The sequence below is a fragment of the Leiobunum rupestre genome, chromosome 3 (genome assembly GCF_980474605.1).
Source record: "Leiobunum rupestre chromosome 3, qqLeiRupe1.1.hap1, whole genome shotgun sequence".
Lineage (NCBI taxonomy): Eukaryota > Metazoa > Arthropoda > Arachnida > Opiliones > Sclerosomatidae > Leiobunum > Leiobunum rupestre.
The window spans coordinates 8,178,417-8,193,730 of record NC_143386.1 but is presented as its reverse complement, the minus strand read 5'-3'; the positions used below and the strand labels follow the sequence as shown (position 1 = coordinate 8,193,730).

The following is a 15,314-nucleotide window of genomic DNA, read 5'->3' as shown; positions in this document are numbered from 1 at the left end:
AGGGTTAGATCGCGTTATACGTAGAATAACAACGAACCGAAGGACCGAGAATTACAATTCCAGGTCAGGATGGCCGAGCGGTCTAAGGCGCCAGACTCAAGGCTTAGAAACCTTGTCTCCACTGGTAGACGGAGGCGTGTGAATTCTGGTCCTCGTAAGAGGGTGTGGGTTCGAATCCCACTTCTGACAGTACCCTTATTTTTGATAGGGTTAGATCGCGTTATACGTAGAATAACAACGAACCGAAGGACCGATAATTACTACTTCAGGTCAGGATGGCTTAGAAATCTAAGGCGCCAGACTCATGGCTTAGAAACCTGGTCTCCACTGGTAGACGGAGGCGTGTGAATTCTGGTCCCCGTAAGAGGGCGTGGGTTCGAATCCCACTTCTGACAGTACCCTTATTTTTGATAGGGTCAGATCGCGTTACACGTAGAATAACAACGAATCGAAGGACCGAGAATTACTACCTCAGGTCAGGATGGCTTAGAAGTCTAAGGCGCCAGACTCATGGCTTAGAAACCTTGTCTCCACTGGTAGATGGAGGCGTGTGAATTCTGGTCCTCGTAAGAGGGCGTGGGTTCAAATCCCACTTCTGACAGTACCCTTATTTTTAATAGGGTTAGATCGCGTTATACGTAGAATAACAACGAACCGAAGGACCGAGAATTACTACCTCAGGGCAGGATGGCTTAGAAGTCTAAGGCGCCAGACTCATGGCTTAGAAACCTTGTCTCCACTGGTAGACGGAGAAGTGTGAATTCTGGTCCTCGAAAGAGGGCGTGGGTTCGAATCCCACTTCTGACAGTACCCTTATTTTTGATAAGGTTAGATCGCGTTATACGTAGAATAACAACGAACCGAAGGACCGAGAATTACTACTTCAGGTCAGGATGGCCGAGCAGTCTAAGGCGCCAGACTCAAGGCTTAGAAACCTTGTCTCCACTGGTAGACGGAGGCGTGTGAATTCTGGTCCTCGTAAGAGGGCGTGGGTTCAAATCCCACTTCTGACAGTACCCTTATTTTTGATAGGGTTAGATCGCGTTATACGTAGAATAACAACGAACCGAAGGACCGAGAATTACAACTTCAGGTCAGGATGGCCGAGCGGTCTAAGGCGCCAGATTCAAGGCTTAGAAACCTGGTCTCCACTGGTAGACGGAGGCGTGTCAATTCTGGTCCTCGTAAGAGGGCGTGGGTTCGAATCCCACTTCTGACAGTACCCTTATTTTTGATAGGGTTAGATCGCGTTATACGTAGAATAACAACGAACCGAAGGACCAAGAATTACAACTTCAGGTCAGGATGGCCGAGTGGTCTAAGGCGCCAGACTCAAGGCTTAGAAACCTGGTCTCCACTGGTAGACGGAGGCGTGTGAATTCTGGTCCTCGTAAGAGGGCGTGGGTTCAAATCCCACTTCTGACAGTACCCATATTTTTGATAGGGTTAGATCGCGTTATACGTAGAATAACAACGAACCGAAGGACCGAGAATTACAATTCCAGGTCAGGATGGCCGAGCGGTCTAAGGCGCCAGACTCAAGGCTTAGAAACCTTGTCTCCACTGGTAGACGGAGGCGTGTGAATTCTGGTCCTCGTAAGAGGGTGTGGGTTCGAATCCCACTTCTGACAGTACCCTTATTTTTGATAGGGTTAGATCGCGTTATACGTAGAATAACAACGAACCGAAGGACCGATAATTACTACTTCAGGTCAGGATGGCTTAGAAGTCTAAGGCGCCAGACTCATGGCTTAGAAACCTTGTCTCCACTGGTAGATGGAGGCGTGTGAATTCTGGTCCTCGTAAGAGGGCGTGGGTTCAAATCCCACTTCTGACAGTACCCTTATTTTTAATAGGGTTAGATCGCGTTATACGTAGAATAACAACGAACCGAAGGACCGAGAATTACTACCTCAGGGCAGGATGGCTTAGAAGTCTAAGGCGCCAGACTCATGGCTTAGAAACCTTGTCTCCACTGGTAGACGGAGAAGTGTGAATTCTGGTCCTCGAAAGAGGGCGTGGGTTCGAATCCCACTTCTGACAGTACCCTTATTTTTGATAAGGTTAGATCGCGTTATACGTAGAATAACAACGAACCGAAGGACCGAGAATTACTACTTCAGGTCAGGATGGCCGAGCAGTCTAAGGCGCCAGACTCAAGGCTTAGAAACCTTGTCTCCACTGGTAGACGGAGGCGTGTGAATTCTGGTCCTCGTAAGAGGGCGTGGGTTCGAATCCCACTTCTGACAGTACCCTTATTTTTGATAGGGTTAGATCGCGTTATACGTAGAATAACAACGAACCGAAGGACCGAGAATTACAACTTCAGGTCAGGATGGCCGAGCGGTCTAAGGCGCCAGATTCAAGGCTTAGAAACCTGGTCTCCACTGGTAGACGGAGGCGTGTGAATTCTGGTCCTCGTAAGTGGGCGTGGGTTCGAATCCCACTTCTGACAGTACCCTTATTTTTGATAGGGTTAGATCGCGTTATACGTAGAATAACAACGAACCGAAGGACCGAGAATTACAATTCCAGGTCAGGATGGCCGAGCGGTCTAAGGCGCCAGACTCAAGGCTTAGAAACCTGGTCTCCATCGGTAGACGGAGGCGTGTGAATTCTGGTCATCGTAAGAGGGCGTGGATTCGAATCCCACTTCTGACAGTACCCTTATTTTTGATAGGGTTAGATCGCGTTATACGTAGAATAACAACGAACCGAAGGACCGAGAATCACACATTCAAGTCAGGATGGCCGAGCGGTCTAAGGCGCCAGACTCAAGGCTTAGAAACCTTGTCTCCACTGGTATACGGAGGCGTGTGAATTCTGGTCCTCGTAAGAGGGCGTGGGTTCGAATCCCACTTCTGACAGTACCCTTAATTTTGATAGGGTTAGATCGCGTTATACGTAGAATAAAAACAAACCGAAGGACCGAGAATTACTACTTCAGGTCAGGATGGCCGAGCGGCCTAAGGCGCCAGACTCAAGGCTTAGAAACCTGGTCTCCACTGGTAGACGGAGGCGTGTGAATTCTGGTCCTCGTAAGAGGGCGTGGGTTCGAATCCCACTTCTGACAGTACCCTTATTTTTAATAGGGTTAGATCGCGTTATACGTAGAATAACAACGAACCGAAGGACCGAGAATTACTCTTTCAGGTCAGGATGGCCAAGCGGTCTAAGGCGCCAGACTCAAGGCTAAGAAACCTTGTCTCCACTGGTAGACGGAGGCGTGTGAATTCTGGTCCTCGTAAGAGGGCGTGGGTTCGAATCCCACTTCTGACAGTACCCTTATTTTTGATAGGGTTAGATCGCGTTACACGTAGAATAACAACGAATCGAAGGACCAAGAATTACTACCTCAGGTCAGGATGGCTTAGAAGTCTAAGGCGCCAGACTCATGGCTTAGAAACCTTGTCTCCACTGGTAGATGGAGGCGTGTCAATTCTGGTCCTCGTAAGAGGGCATGGGTTCGAATCCCACTTCTGACAGTACCCTTATTTTTGATAGGGTTAGATCGCGTTACACGTAGAATAACAACGAATCGAAGGACCGAGAATTACAACTTTAGGTCAGGATGGCCGAGCGGTCTAAGGCGCCAGACTCAAGGCTTAGAAACCTGGTCTCCACTGGTAGACGGAGGCGTGTGAATTCTGGTCCTCGTAAGAGGGCGTGGGTTCGAATCCCACTTCTGACAGTACCCTTATGTTTGATAGGGTTAGATCGCGTTATACGTAGAATAACAACGAACCGAAGGACCGAGAATTACCATTCCAGGTCAGGATGGCCGAGCGGTCTAAGGCGCCAGACTCAAGGCTTAGAAACCTGGTCTCCACCGGTAGACGGAGGCGTATGAATTCTGGTCCTCGTAAGAGGGCGTGGGTTCGAATCCCACTTCTGACAGTACCCTTATTTTTGATAGGGTTAGATCGCGTTATACGTAGAATAACAACGAACCGAAGGACCGAGAATTACAACTTCAGGTCAGGATGGCCGAGCGGTCTAAGGCGCCAGACTCAAGGCTTAGAAACCTGGTCTCCACTGGTAGACGGAGGCGTGTGAATTCTGGTCCTCGTAAGAGGGTGTGGGTTCGAATCCCACTTCTGACAGTACCCTTATTTTTGATAGGGTTAGATCGCGTTATACGTAGAATAACAACGAACCGAAGGACCGATAATTACTACTTCAGGTCAGGATGGCCGAGCGGTCTAGGGCGCCAGACTCAAGGCTTAGAAACCTTGTCTCCTCTGGTAGACGGAGACGTGTGAATTCTGGTCCTCGTAAGAGGGCGTGGGTTCGAATCCCACTTTTGACAGTACCCTTATTTTTGATGAGGTTAGATCGAGTTATACGTAGAATAACAACGAACCGAAGGACCGAGAATTACTACCTCAGGTCAGGATGGCTTAGAAGTCTAAGGCGCCAGACTCATGGCTTAGAAACCTTGTCTCCACTGGTAGATGGAGGCGTGTGAATTCTGGTCCTCGTAAGAGGGCATGGGTTCGAATCCCACTTCTGACAGTACCCTTACTTTTGATAGGGTTAGATCGCGTTATACGTAGAATAACAACGAACCGAAGGACCGAGAATTACTACTTCAGGTCAGGATGGCCGAGCGGTCTAAGGCGCCAGACTCAAGGCTTAGAAACCTTGTCTCCACTGGTATACGGAGGCGTGTGAATTCTGGTCCTCGTAAGAGGGCGTGGATTCGAATCCCACTTCTGACAGTACCCTTATTTTTGATAGGGTTAGATCGCGTTATACGTAGAATAACAACGAACCGAAGGACCGAGAATTGCACATTCAAGTCAGGATGGCCGAGCGGTCTAAGGCGCCAGACTCAAGGCTTAGAAACCTTGTCTCCACTGGTATACGGAGGCGTGTGAATTCTGGTCCTCGTAAGAGGGCGTGGGTTCGAATCCCACTTCTGACAGTACCCTTAATTTTGATAGGGTTAGATCGCGTTATACTTAGAATAAAAACGAACCGAAGGACCGAGAATTACTACTTCAGGTCAGGATGGCCCAGCGGTCTAAGGCGCCAGACTCAAGGCTTAGAAACCTGGTCTCCACTGGTAGACGGAGGCGTGTGAATTCTGGTCCTCGTAAGAGGGCGTGGGTTCGAATCCCACTTCTGACAGTACCCTTATTTTTGATAGGGTTAAATCGCGTTATACGTAGAATAACAACGAACCGAAGGACCGATAATTACTATTTCAGGTCAGGATGGCTGAGCGGTCTAAGGCGCCAGACTTAAGGCTTAGAAACCTTGTCTCCACTGGTAGACGGAGGCGTGTGAATTCTGGTCCTCGTAAGAGGGCGTGGGTTCGAATCCCACTTCTGACAGTACCCTTATTTTTGATAAGGTTAGATCGCGTTATACGTAGAATAACAACGAACCGAAGGACCGAGAATCACTCTTTCAGGTCAGGATGGCCGAGCGGTCTAAGGCGCCAGACTCAAGGCTTAGAAACCTTGTCTCCACTGGTAGACGGAGGCGTGTGAATTCTGGTCCTCGTAAGAGGGCGTGGATTCGAATCCCACTTCTGACAGTATCCTTATTTTTGATAAGGTTAGATCGCGTTATACGTAGAATAACAACGAACCGAAGGACCGAGAATTACTCTTTCAGGTCAGGATGGCCGTGCGGTCTAAGGCGCCAGACTCAAGGCTTAGAAACCTTGTCTCCACTGGTAGACGGAGGCGTGTGAATTCTGGTCCTCGTAAGAGGGCGTGGGTTCGAATCCCACTTCTGACAGTACCCTTATTTTTGATAAGGTTAGATCGCGTTATACGTAGAATAACAACGAACCGAAGGACCGAGAATTACTCTTTCAGGTCAGGATGGCCGAGCGGTCTAAGGCGCCGGACTCAAGGCTCAGAAACCTTGTCTCCAACAATAGACGGAGGCGTGTGGATTCTGGTCCTCGTAAGAGGGCGTTGGTTCGATTCCCACTTCTGACAGTACCCTTGTTTTTGATAGGGTTAGATCGCGTTATACGTAGAAAAACAACGAACTGAAGGACCGAGAATTACTACTTCAGGTCAGGATGGCCAATTTCACAAAAATAGCAGCTCCACTTAACGCTCTTCTTCACTTAGATACTAAATTTAATTGGACTGAACCTCATGAAGAAGCTTTCAATATTTTAAAAGATAAATTACCCGCCTCTCCTATTTTAAGCACCCCTAATTTTAATGAACCCTTCCAAGTATTCTGCGACGCTAGTAATGTAGGCCTAGGTGCAGTTCTTAGTCAGCACGTCGACGGTAAGAAGTACGTGATTCAATATGCAAGTAGGGCCTTAAGCTGGGTTGAGCAAAATTACTCTACAACAGAGAAAGAAGCGTTAGGAGTTGTATGGGCTTGCGAGAAGTTTAGACCGTATATCGAAGGGTCGGAGATAAATGTCTACACCGACCACAGCACATTATTGTACCTGCGTCGCGCTCCCGACCCGACCGGTAAGTTCGCGTGGTGGAAAGCTCGGCTTCAAATTTATAATCCAAAACTTCACCATCTTCCGGGCGCTAGTAATGTCGTGGCTGATGCCTTATCGCGCATTCCGGAGTCAAATCTCGAGTCGGCTACCGAACGCGGCTACATCAACGCCTTGCCGACGGTTCTGGAGGCCGTGTCAATAGAATTTGATCTGGAGGACTTAAAGAACGCGCAGCGTGAGGATAAGTATATAGGCAGATTAATGTCGTACCTAGTCGACAACGAGCAATTAGACCGCAGTAATCTAGTTGATAACTGGGTAGAGCGTCAGGCCGCACGTTGTGACATCCGCGATGGACTTGTTTACAGAGGTATCGGCGTTTCCGAATTTAGACTTTTAGTTCCTCCTCCGCTTCGTAAGAAAGTAATAGAATTAAATCATGACCCGCGGTCGAGTGGTCATTTTGGCAACAAGAAAACTCTCCAGCGGATCAAACGGAACTATACGTGGGAAGGGTTAACCTTAGATGTTTTGCGCTACTGTAGATCGTGCGAGATTTGCCAACGGTACAAGAGTCCGAATCAAAAGCCAGTAGGGTTAATGAAAAGTTCGAAGATAGGTCAGCCGTGGGAGGTTTTGGGAATGGATCTGAAAGGTCCATTTCCGCGGAGCAACAAGGGCTTCAAATACGTTCTGGTTGTAACCGACTATCTTACCAAGTGGGTCGAGGCTTTCCCTTTAAGGACGGCCACCACCAAGACCGTGGCTGAGAAATTAGTTGACGAGGTATTCTCTAGGTTTGGCTTGCCCGCGTGCGTCGTAACAGATAACGGTACGCAGTTCGGCTCCAGCGTCATGCAGGAAGTTTTAAAACTTTTCGGTGTTCACCAGCGCTTTACATCAATATACCACCCCCAGGGCAACATGACGGAACGCATTAATAAGGAAATCGGCCGGTTGATAGCTTCATACGTCGGAGCTAATCATCAGAATTGGGATGTAGGATTAGCTCAGTACGCGATGTCGTTACGAACTAATTCGCAAGATTCTACGGGATTCTCACCAGCTTATTTAATGTTTGGGCGGGAGCTTCGAACGATCGCCGATATTCCCTCGTTAATTGAGTACGACGATTTAGACGATGTGTTGAGTAAACGAGCTCAACAAATTCAGAGCCTCACGGTCGTTAAAAACACTACTGCCGCCTTCAAAGTAGCTCGCGAACACTTGCAAAAGGCTCTAGAGAAGCAAAAAGCGGAGTACGATAAACACCGTCGAGACGCGAGTTTCAAGCGGGGTGATTTGGTGTTACGGAAAACCCATCACCAGTCGAGGGCAACAGACTTTTTCGCAGCGAAGCTAGCCGCGAAGTGGGACGGGCCCTACGAAGTGTCGGAGGTTCTCACCAATCTTACGTACAAGTTAGTGACGGTGAAAGGCAAGCCTTTATTCGGCACTCATCACGTCGATTCGTTAAAACTTTACGTCAAGCACGAACCGGACAACCAGGTGCCTCAGTCGAGAGTTAGTGACGATAGCATTATTAGGCTTAATGGGGTCGCGCAATCGGGTCCACCTACCCACCACCAGGTTAGGTCGAAGGCACCCAGTCGCGACCGTATGAGTAATGTCGTGGATTTGAATACGACCCAGAGACGGACAAGGGCGTGTTGTAAAAAGTAGGCCTACGTAGGAAGTTGTTAGTTTTGTATATTCTGGGCGCGCAATTCTTTTTATATAGTTAAAATTTGAGATTATTTTTGGGCAGTTTGCCTTTTTGTTTCCGTGGGAACTTTGTTATTCGTTTAGGCTAGGTTATAGAGAGCACTTGTACGACTACCATTGCTTTTGTTTTGTTTCACGAGTTTGGGTTCGTTAATTTGGTTTTTTAGTGTCTTGTTTCACGAGGACGTGAAATCCTAGAAGGGGGAGGATGTAACGGCCATATTTTAGGCTTACGTTAGCCTGTTAATTTTAGCATTCTTGGGCTTTCTAGTTTCGGTTTAATTGTATCGTTCTTTAAGTTTTTGTAACTTCTCCTCGGGCGTTCTATCTCTACCCTTTGGCGCAGGTCGTCTTGGGTTTTGTGGGATCGCGTGAACCAGCTGTTCTTAGCCGAGCTTCCCTCTCTTCCATGGGGTCCATAGTGGCTTTAGTTACCACGGGCTGCTGTGCCCCCAGTAGGCTTTCTCGTTCCTTATAACGATGCGTTTGGAGTAAAGGAGTGCCCTCTTGTCTTTGTAATGCCGCACTATCTTTTCACCCCCATCTCCCCATTTGGGCTTTCTCCGAAATAAGAAACAAGGACTGCCAATATGTCATGTTATTTTATATTTTTGTTATTTCTGTGTGACGTTTTTATGACTTGAGTCCTGAGAGTTTGTATTGATAAAATTTTAAGGAAATGAATAGAAAGCGAGCTTTCCTCGCTTTGGGGTCATAAAGTGACTCGGATGGAAACTTTTAACGCCTAAGTGCGAAAAGTAAAATTTTCAATGTGATTGTGTTTGGCTCGGCGGTACCCCCTTCATGTTAAACGAGCGTCCCTTCAACTACAACTATTTTGAACTAGTTTGAATTTAAAGACTTTCGCTCTCACGCTCGACGATTGGATGTCCCCAGTGATGACCGTTCAGGAACAGACCTAGTGGTTGGGCAGAGCCCAAAAGCGCGGGAACCCAAGACAATCAAAACCAAAGATTTTGGCGGATTTTGGCAGAACGAACTTGAGAACTCCTGGAGCAGACCCGACCTTTGGGTAACTTTTGGCCACTGACGCGAAGTCGGAAGCACCCCTAAGCTAAAGGGCAACTGGCCCGCGGTTTGGTGGTGATGAATCGAGCTAGCCTGGCGGCTTAGGTTGGAAATGCGTAAGTCCCGTTTGGGCACCAGAAATCCCGGTGTGCGCGTGTGTGTCTGTGCTCCATAAAACTAGCGGTCACCGTTCCGAAACCGCAAACTGGGTGCCGAGCCGAAACAGCAATGGTATGACGATTGTTTATTTTCGTAACTAAGACTAAAACTGTTGTCAATTCCCTCGGAATTGTTTCTGTGTTGTGTTTGTTATAAGATGTATGTCATGCATCAGTTAGTCTCTGCAGAGTATTTGGTAGAGTGAAATCTAATTTGTGTTAATAATTAAAAGAAACCATTCTAATGGCAATTTGGCAGTCCGTCCTTTTATCCCTATGAGTATTTTAAGCATACCCCTAGACTTCAACTCGTTAACTCCAATCGTGTACGTTATACGAGTTTCCCAGTAACAATCCTTCCCTGTAGGCTATTGTCTCTTGCGCTGTCGTCCTTTTGGCTAGGAGCAGTTGTTAAAGGTAAGGAAATAGGCTTACATAGGGTTAGGTCGCGTTATACGTAGAATAACAACGAACTGAAGGACCGAGAATTTCTACTTCAGGTCAGGATGGCTGAGCGGTCTAAGGCGCCAGACTCAAGGCTCAGAAACCTTGTCTCCAACAATAGACGGAGGCGTGTGAATTCTGGTCCTCGTAAGAGGGCGTGGGTTCGAATCCCACTTCTGACAGTACCCTTATTTCTGATAGGGTTAGATCGCATTATACGTAGAATAACAACGAACCGACGGACCGAGAATTACTACTCCAGGTCAGGATGGCCGAGCGGTCTAAGGCGCCAGACTCAAGGCTCAGAAACCTTGTCTCCAACAATAGACGGAGGCGTGTGAATTCTGGTCCTCGTAAGAGGGCGTGGGTTCGAATCCCACTTCTGACAGTACCCTTATTTCTGATAGGGTTAGATCGCGTTATACGTAGAATAACAACGAACCAACGGACCGAGAATTACTCCTCCAGGTCAGGATGGCCGAGCGGTCTAAGGCGCCAGACTCAAGGCTCAGAAACCTTGTCTCCAACAATAGACGGAGGCATGTGAATTCTGGTCAGTTCCCTTATTTTTGATTAAGTTAGATCGCGTTATACGTAGAATAACAACGAACCGAAGGACCGAGTAGTTGCACCAAAAGTAAATATTGAGATAAAGTCTAATACTATCGCCTCGACCTGCGACATCTTATTTGAGGGGTAAAAAAGTCTTGGTTTTGGTGATGCCTTCCCCCTCGACACTTTTCAGGAACATTAAGTGTATCGATGTACTCCGCCGCGGTAAAAAAGTTCGCTTTAAAATACGCGGATATTAAACTATCGCTCACGATAATTTGATAATTTATTTTCCAAAATAAAGTATATAAAGTAGATATATGATTGAACCTAAAATACGACTTTTTAAAATAGATACACATGTAGTTACTTAAATCAGTGCTTTTAGTAAGCTTAATATCGCGCTAGCCACAAATTTATGTCATGTGGAGTATATTACAAGAAAACGAATATTTAAACGGATTTAAAACTTAAAAAGGTAAGAATTTTAAATGACATTAATATTAGATTTTTTTCGTGGTTTTTAATTAGTTGACATTCAATTCTATAGCCAGAAAAGGAACATATTAATTGACGGATTTTGAAATGACGTTTTAGAGCGCACCACTATACAGGTACTTGTCTTGGGCACACAGCCTTCTTTGCGTGCTTTTTTGACTATAACATGTAGAGGTATTTTCACGCGCAAAATGAATTTTAAAAGCCGTCAATTGACGGATTTAAAAGTAATTAACATTTATGTCGACTCTTTAAAAAACTTTATCTAAGTGTTATTAAATCCATTGAATAAATTATGACACTTAATACTCAAATCTATTAATGACATCAGTTATGGTGATAATCGTTTCCCAATTAAAAAACCGATGATTACTAAATGGAAGCAATTGTAAGCATCCGCAAAAACCATTTCGCGTATTCAACACTAACAAGTAGCATTCCGTGTCTTAAAGGAGAACTGTCACCACCCTAAAATCGGTAAAAAAACCATTTAAATGGATAGAGGACGTCCGAAAATGGTTATTCAAAAAATTCATGTTAATATTTCCAGTGTTTTATCCCCCCAGACTCGAGAATCTCAGTACCGCTTGGTTGAACCTACCTGCAGCGCCATCTCTTGAACGAAATATTTTTCCCCGGTTTTATCGTTTTTCGGTTGGAACTGCCGTCTGCTACGACATTCTCCTTGGCTTTTTAACCTAATTATATTGGTAGATTGTAGTTAATCGTGTTTTTAATATGCCTTACACGCCGCGCTTTCTCAAATTTTTGCCGCTTCATTCTTTTGGCGCTGCAGGTAGGTTCAACCGCGATTTCTGAAAATTTTTAAGTCGTTTGATAGGTTGCGGAAAAAGTAGCGTAACTTTTTAAATACTTTTCCAATAACTATAAAATTTCAGGGACATAATTATTAATATATTTTCTATCTTTCTATAAAAAAACCTCGTAAATTTTGGTTGTGCGCTTTCCAAAATAAGAAGCATTATCCATTCGCCTCGTGCAAGCTGCTTTTTTCCAAAATTTCGGACCATGTTTAACATTGTCGATTAAACTCGATTCTTTGGCATTAATAAAATCATTGTAGGATTTAGCACACTTCTACTCCTTCAATAATGAACTTTTGGCTTTTTGCTATTATGCTATAGTGTTTATCGCTTCACCGTTAAAAAACAAATGAATAATAAATGGAAACAATTGGGTTCAAGGCAGTAGAGAACTTCACATTACTAACTTTTTCGTTGTTATGGGGCCCGGTTTGTGCGGGCCTAAAACATGCTCTAAATTGAATGACATACTTATCCGTAACACCCTGTATGAGCCACAATATTTTAATATTGTTCAGAACGATTCCAAAGAGCAATTCAAATTTCATTATATAATGAATTAAAAATTCATAGTGGCGTAAATGGAAATTTTTTTGTTTTAAGTCGTCAAAAACATTTTCGGTTAACATGGCAAATCGAATGGGTACACACAGATTGTAAATTTGACAGTAAGCTGCGGTCAGCATAGATGCCAGCAGAATGCTGTTAATTTCACAACCAACTCTGTCTGGTTTTTTTATTGTCATGCTTCCTGTTAAATTTACTGGACACTGCTGTTTAAAAATACAGCAAGATAAAGTTATATTTACAGAGTATTGCTGTTTATATAACCTTCATTCCAGACGTATTTAATACGGTAAAATCCAACGTTTGTAAAATTCCAGTGTTTGCCGTAGTTTTAGTTATCAAACGTATTTAGTACAGAACCTATTCACAACCTTAAAATTTCATCAATAATTTTACAGATCAAAGCATTATCACATTTGTTCAATTAAAAAATTTCAAATATTTTATTAATCAATTCATGATAGGAATATGTAAAAAAATTTATCAATTATTAAAATTATTATAACAAAAACTTTGACAAAATATTTTCATAATCCAATAGAAAAATTAATCGAGCCTTTGTAGTTTAGAGTTATAGGGAAAACCATTTTTGACTAAATCTTTCTTTGTGGAATCTAGGAGCAACAAACACAACACCCCACACAAGGAGAACGCAACCCGTCAAAAGTCGTGGATTTTCTTGTGTACGTTTTTCATTGGCTAGACGCTTTAGCGCCTGCTGCCGTCGGAAGGGGAAAATTCGGAAATTGTCTTCTCCCCGCCCGTAAAACGTTCAGCGTAAAGGCTCGTGACGCTCGTCCAATGAAATTCGTACACAACCCTTCGTTAGCGTGTTTAAAGGCTAGTTGCGTTCTCCTTGTGTTTGTTGCTCCTAGGTGGAATCGCGACTTGTGGAGACAATTACCTGTGGGCGTCTTATACCGCGTATAGAAGTGTGGTGGCAATTAAGCCCTACATGCCACGCGAGCCAACACTTACTATTGCCGTTAACCTCAGCCAGTTCTTATGAATTAATGTAGTAGAAAATGTTCGTGGTATAGGAATAAAATGTTGAAATTTTCACAATATATTTACCTAATTAGCAGAAGTTTATAACTTGTGTTGATTTCTAATATTTTAGGCTGATTTCGATATTTTGGAACTGATTTTCCCCCAGATTTCGGGATTTTAAAATTGATTTAAGAATTTCTAAAATAATTTTTCTCCGGAGTGCAGTACGGGATTTTAACGAATGTCAGACCCCTCAACCTTCGCGGGTTTGAGGCAGTTAGAATGGGCGCTATTTTCCCTCCAAGCACGTATCGCATCACGGCTCAAAATATACCGCCTGTATTAGTCCGCTAAAAAAATTACATATTCACTTCTTTATAAAGCATATAGAGTAATGGCAATGTGACGTCACACGACGTCACCCATGCTCTTTCCTATAGCTAAAAATTTATGATCAAAATGGCGGCCATGGCCAAAGCTACTGACAATGTGAGTGCTACTATACTCTATAGTGCTTCCAAAGGTCAACAGTTCCGGTTTTTCAGGTTATTTAAGCCAGGATCACACTTACCCCTAAAACCGCTTCGTTTTACATAAGTAGTTTTCAAAATAGGCGTGAGAAATCGTTCCGTGTTGGTTCGGAAGCAACTCGTCCTAGTCGGTTCGCTTATAGAATCGCTTTCAAAACGACAAGGCGGGGAAGTAAACTTGCTCGTATTTTCAAAATTAATGGGAATAAAATTGAAATAATGTAAAATAATATTACTGTATGTATAGTAAACATGATTAACTAATAATTGTTTTGGGATACATTTTAGTATTTTCAAAATTATGGCCATAGTTTGAAATGACGTTAAGCCTTGGCTATAAGCGAACCGGGGTGAAGCGATTTCGCACCTGTGAATCAAGAACTCTCGTCGGCGGTCAAAACTGGCATTCAAACCTCCCTAAACTAGGTTTTAAGCTCTAGTGTGACCGTGGCTTTATTGATATCTGAAGATAACCAGTTATTCAGATCCAGTTGATCTGTTATGATCTCCCACCAAGAAATCTGATCTGAAATTGTATCTGATTCATTATACCAAGTAACCGTACTGAACTGATCCGTAGTTATATGAGTTATATATAAAATCGATAACTGAGCGGTGTCTGAAATCTGCTCAACTTTTTGTCAATTAATTTAGATTAGTTTCGAGTTAAGTCTATTTGATTTGCAATTTTACACATATTAACTGATCTGATAATATCAGAATGTAAATTTAGATAATCTGATATCCGATTTATCACATTTATTTGCTCGCTTCACATAATTCAACTGTTACTTGAGAATCGGCTGGAGGAATATAAGATATTCCAGTGTCGCATTATCCATAAGGCTGACTAGCCTGAAGCCTAGAGGCCCACCAAGACCAAGGCCAAGCCAGGGCCATATTTAGGCACGTGTCAAGTGTGCCATGGGACAGGGTCCCAAGGTTAACGGGCCCCCCGTCTTCGAAATAAAGGTTTTTCCAATTTGTTTAACATTATTTCAAGTCAAAAAGTAAGGTCTGAATTTTTTTAGGTGCCCCAAATTCTACTTTGCACCCGGCCCCAAATAGTGCTAATCCGGCCTTGGGTCAAGCAAGGGTCATGCTTGACAAAAGGTAGGTTTTTTTTGAGGGGTTGAGAAGCCCAAAGAAACTCGAAATGTATAGGTGCCCTGAAATGGGTTAATAAGGCATATAGTCTGATTTGATTTTCAGGGAGATGTAACCTACCAGGGGCTTAGCTTTTCTCAATTTACTTTTGACGAAACAAAAACTTACCGATACAAGTGTAAATAATCCCTCTTCTGATACTCCTCTTAAAGAAACCTAAAATATTTTCAAACTTTTAAGGACGTTTACAAGAGAATTTAAATGTAAAATCATCTTACAGCTGCATCCGTCACAACAATACACTCCGTAGTGTTTCCCGTAAGACTTGTCACCGCACACTTTGCAGGCCACTGGCACCGGTAATGTCCTTCCTTCGAAGAGAAAAACGACACTCGAATTAACACTGAAATTACGATACATTTATCTGTATATTCCACCATGGACACTCACCCAT

At 44.1% G+C, this 15,314-nt stretch overlaps 1 protein-coding gene and 24 non-coding genes across 25 annotated transcripts in view; 24 read left to right on the top strand and 1 right to left on the bottom strand.

Annotated features, from left to right (window-relative positions):
- Positions 1 to 15,314, bottom strand: part of Hr83 (nuclear hormone receptor 83) — a 27,437-nt gene extending 12,123 nt beyond the window's left edge. Inside the window, exons 1-3 of the mRNA XM_090169408.1 lie at positions 15,311 to 15,314; positions 15,139 to 15,231; positions 15,029 to 15,076 (exon numbers count right to left, since the gene is read on the bottom strand). Coding sequence (XP_090025534.1) covers positions 15,029 to 15,076; positions 15,139 to 15,231; positions 15,311 to 15,314 — 145 coding nt within the window. The remainder of the gene's footprint in view (positions 1 to 15,028; positions 15,077 to 15,138; positions 15,232 to 15,310) is intronic.
- On the top strand, positions 64 to 189 carry TRNAL-CAA (transfer RNA leucine (anticodon CAA)). The gene is made up of 2 exons: positions 64 to 101; positions 144 to 189. It is a non-coding gene; the product is annotated as a tRNA-Leu (tRNA).
- TRNAL-CAA (transfer RNA leucine (anticodon CAA)) lies at positions 888 to 1,013 on the top strand. The gene is made up of 2 exons: positions 888 to 925; positions 968 to 1,013. It is a non-coding gene; the product is annotated as a tRNA-Leu (tRNA).
- On the top strand, positions 1,094 to 1,219 carry TRNAL-CAA (transfer RNA leucine (anticodon CAA)). The gene is made up of 2 exons: positions 1,094 to 1,131; positions 1,174 to 1,219. It is a non-coding gene; the product is annotated as a tRNA-Leu (tRNA).
- On the top strand, positions 1,300 to 1,425 carry TRNAL-CAA (transfer RNA leucine (anticodon CAA)). Its single transcript has 2 exons — positions 1,300 to 1,337; positions 1,380 to 1,425. It is a non-coding gene; the product is annotated as a tRNA-Leu (tRNA).
- On the top strand, positions 1,506 to 1,631 carry TRNAL-CAA (transfer RNA leucine (anticodon CAA)). Its single transcript has 2 exons — positions 1,506 to 1,543; positions 1,586 to 1,631. It is a non-coding gene; the product is annotated as a tRNA-Leu (tRNA).
- TRNAL-CAA (transfer RNA leucine (anticodon CAA)) lies at positions 2,124 to 2,249 on the top strand. The gene is made up of 2 exons: positions 2,124 to 2,161; positions 2,204 to 2,249. It is a non-coding gene; the product is annotated as a tRNA-Leu (tRNA).
- Positions 2,330 to 2,455, top strand: TRNAL-CAA (transfer RNA leucine (anticodon CAA)). The gene is made up of 2 exons: positions 2,330 to 2,367; positions 2,410 to 2,455. It is a non-coding gene; the product is annotated as a tRNA-Leu (tRNA).
- On the top strand, positions 2,536 to 2,661 carry TRNAL-CAA (transfer RNA leucine (anticodon CAA)). The gene is made up of 2 exons: positions 2,536 to 2,573; positions 2,616 to 2,661. It is a non-coding gene; the product is annotated as a tRNA-Leu (tRNA).
- On the top strand, positions 2,742 to 2,867 carry TRNAL-CAA (transfer RNA leucine (anticodon CAA)). The gene is made up of 2 exons: positions 2,742 to 2,779; positions 2,822 to 2,867. It is a non-coding gene; the product is annotated as a tRNA-Leu (tRNA).
- TRNAL-CAA (transfer RNA leucine (anticodon CAA)) lies at positions 2,948 to 3,073 on the top strand. Its single transcript has 2 exons — positions 2,948 to 2,985; positions 3,028 to 3,073. It is a non-coding gene; the product is annotated as a tRNA-Leu (tRNA).
- On the top strand, positions 3,154 to 3,279 carry TRNAL-CAA (transfer RNA leucine (anticodon CAA)). Its single transcript has 2 exons — positions 3,154 to 3,191; positions 3,234 to 3,279. It is a non-coding gene; the product is annotated as a tRNA-Leu (tRNA).
- On the top strand, positions 3,566 to 3,691 carry TRNAL-CAA (transfer RNA leucine (anticodon CAA)). The gene is made up of 2 exons: positions 3,566 to 3,603; positions 3,646 to 3,691. It is a non-coding gene; the product is annotated as a tRNA-Leu (tRNA).
- TRNAL-CAA (transfer RNA leucine (anticodon CAA)) lies at positions 3,772 to 3,897 on the top strand. The gene is made up of 2 exons: positions 3,772 to 3,809; positions 3,852 to 3,897. It is a non-coding gene; the product is annotated as a tRNA-Leu (tRNA).
- Positions 3,978 to 4,103, top strand: TRNAL-CAA (transfer RNA leucine (anticodon CAA)). The gene is made up of 2 exons: positions 3,978 to 4,015; positions 4,058 to 4,103. It is a non-coding gene; the product is annotated as a tRNA-Leu (tRNA).
- Positions 4,184 to 4,309, top strand: TRNAL-CAA (transfer RNA leucine (anticodon CAA)). The gene is made up of 2 exons: positions 4,184 to 4,221; positions 4,264 to 4,309. It is a non-coding gene; the product is annotated as a tRNA-Leu (tRNA).
- Positions 4,596 to 4,721, top strand: TRNAL-CAA (transfer RNA leucine (anticodon CAA)). Its single transcript has 2 exons — positions 4,596 to 4,633; positions 4,676 to 4,721. It is a non-coding gene; the product is annotated as a tRNA-Leu (tRNA).
- Positions 4,802 to 4,927, top strand: TRNAL-CAA (transfer RNA leucine (anticodon CAA)). The gene is made up of 2 exons: positions 4,802 to 4,839; positions 4,882 to 4,927. It is a non-coding gene; the product is annotated as a tRNA-Leu (tRNA).
- On the top strand, positions 5,008 to 5,133 carry TRNAL-CAA (transfer RNA leucine (anticodon CAA)). Its single transcript has 2 exons — positions 5,008 to 5,045; positions 5,088 to 5,133. It is a non-coding gene; the product is annotated as a tRNA-Leu (tRNA).
- TRNAL-UAA (transfer RNA leucine (anticodon UAA)) lies at positions 5,214 to 5,339 on the top strand. The gene is made up of 2 exons: positions 5,214 to 5,251; positions 5,294 to 5,339. It is a non-coding gene; the product is annotated as a tRNA-Leu (tRNA).
- Positions 5,420 to 5,545, top strand: TRNAL-CAA (transfer RNA leucine (anticodon CAA)). The gene is made up of 2 exons: positions 5,420 to 5,457; positions 5,500 to 5,545. It is a non-coding gene; the product is annotated as a tRNA-Leu (tRNA).
- On the top strand, positions 5,626 to 5,751 carry TRNAL-CAA (transfer RNA leucine (anticodon CAA)). The gene is made up of 2 exons: positions 5,626 to 5,663; positions 5,706 to 5,751. It is a non-coding gene; the product is annotated as a tRNA-Leu (tRNA).
- On the top strand, positions 5,832 to 5,957 carry TRNAL-CAA (transfer RNA leucine (anticodon CAA)). The gene is made up of 2 exons: positions 5,832 to 5,869; positions 5,912 to 5,957. It is a non-coding gene; the product is annotated as a tRNA-Leu (tRNA).
- TRNAL-CAA (transfer RNA leucine (anticodon CAA)) lies at positions 9,849 to 9,974 on the top strand. The gene is made up of 2 exons: positions 9,849 to 9,886; positions 9,929 to 9,974. It is a non-coding gene; the product is annotated as a tRNA-Leu (tRNA).
- On the top strand, positions 10,055 to 10,180 carry TRNAL-CAA (transfer RNA leucine (anticodon CAA)). The gene is made up of 2 exons: positions 10,055 to 10,092; positions 10,135 to 10,180. It is a non-coding gene; the product is annotated as a tRNA-Leu (tRNA).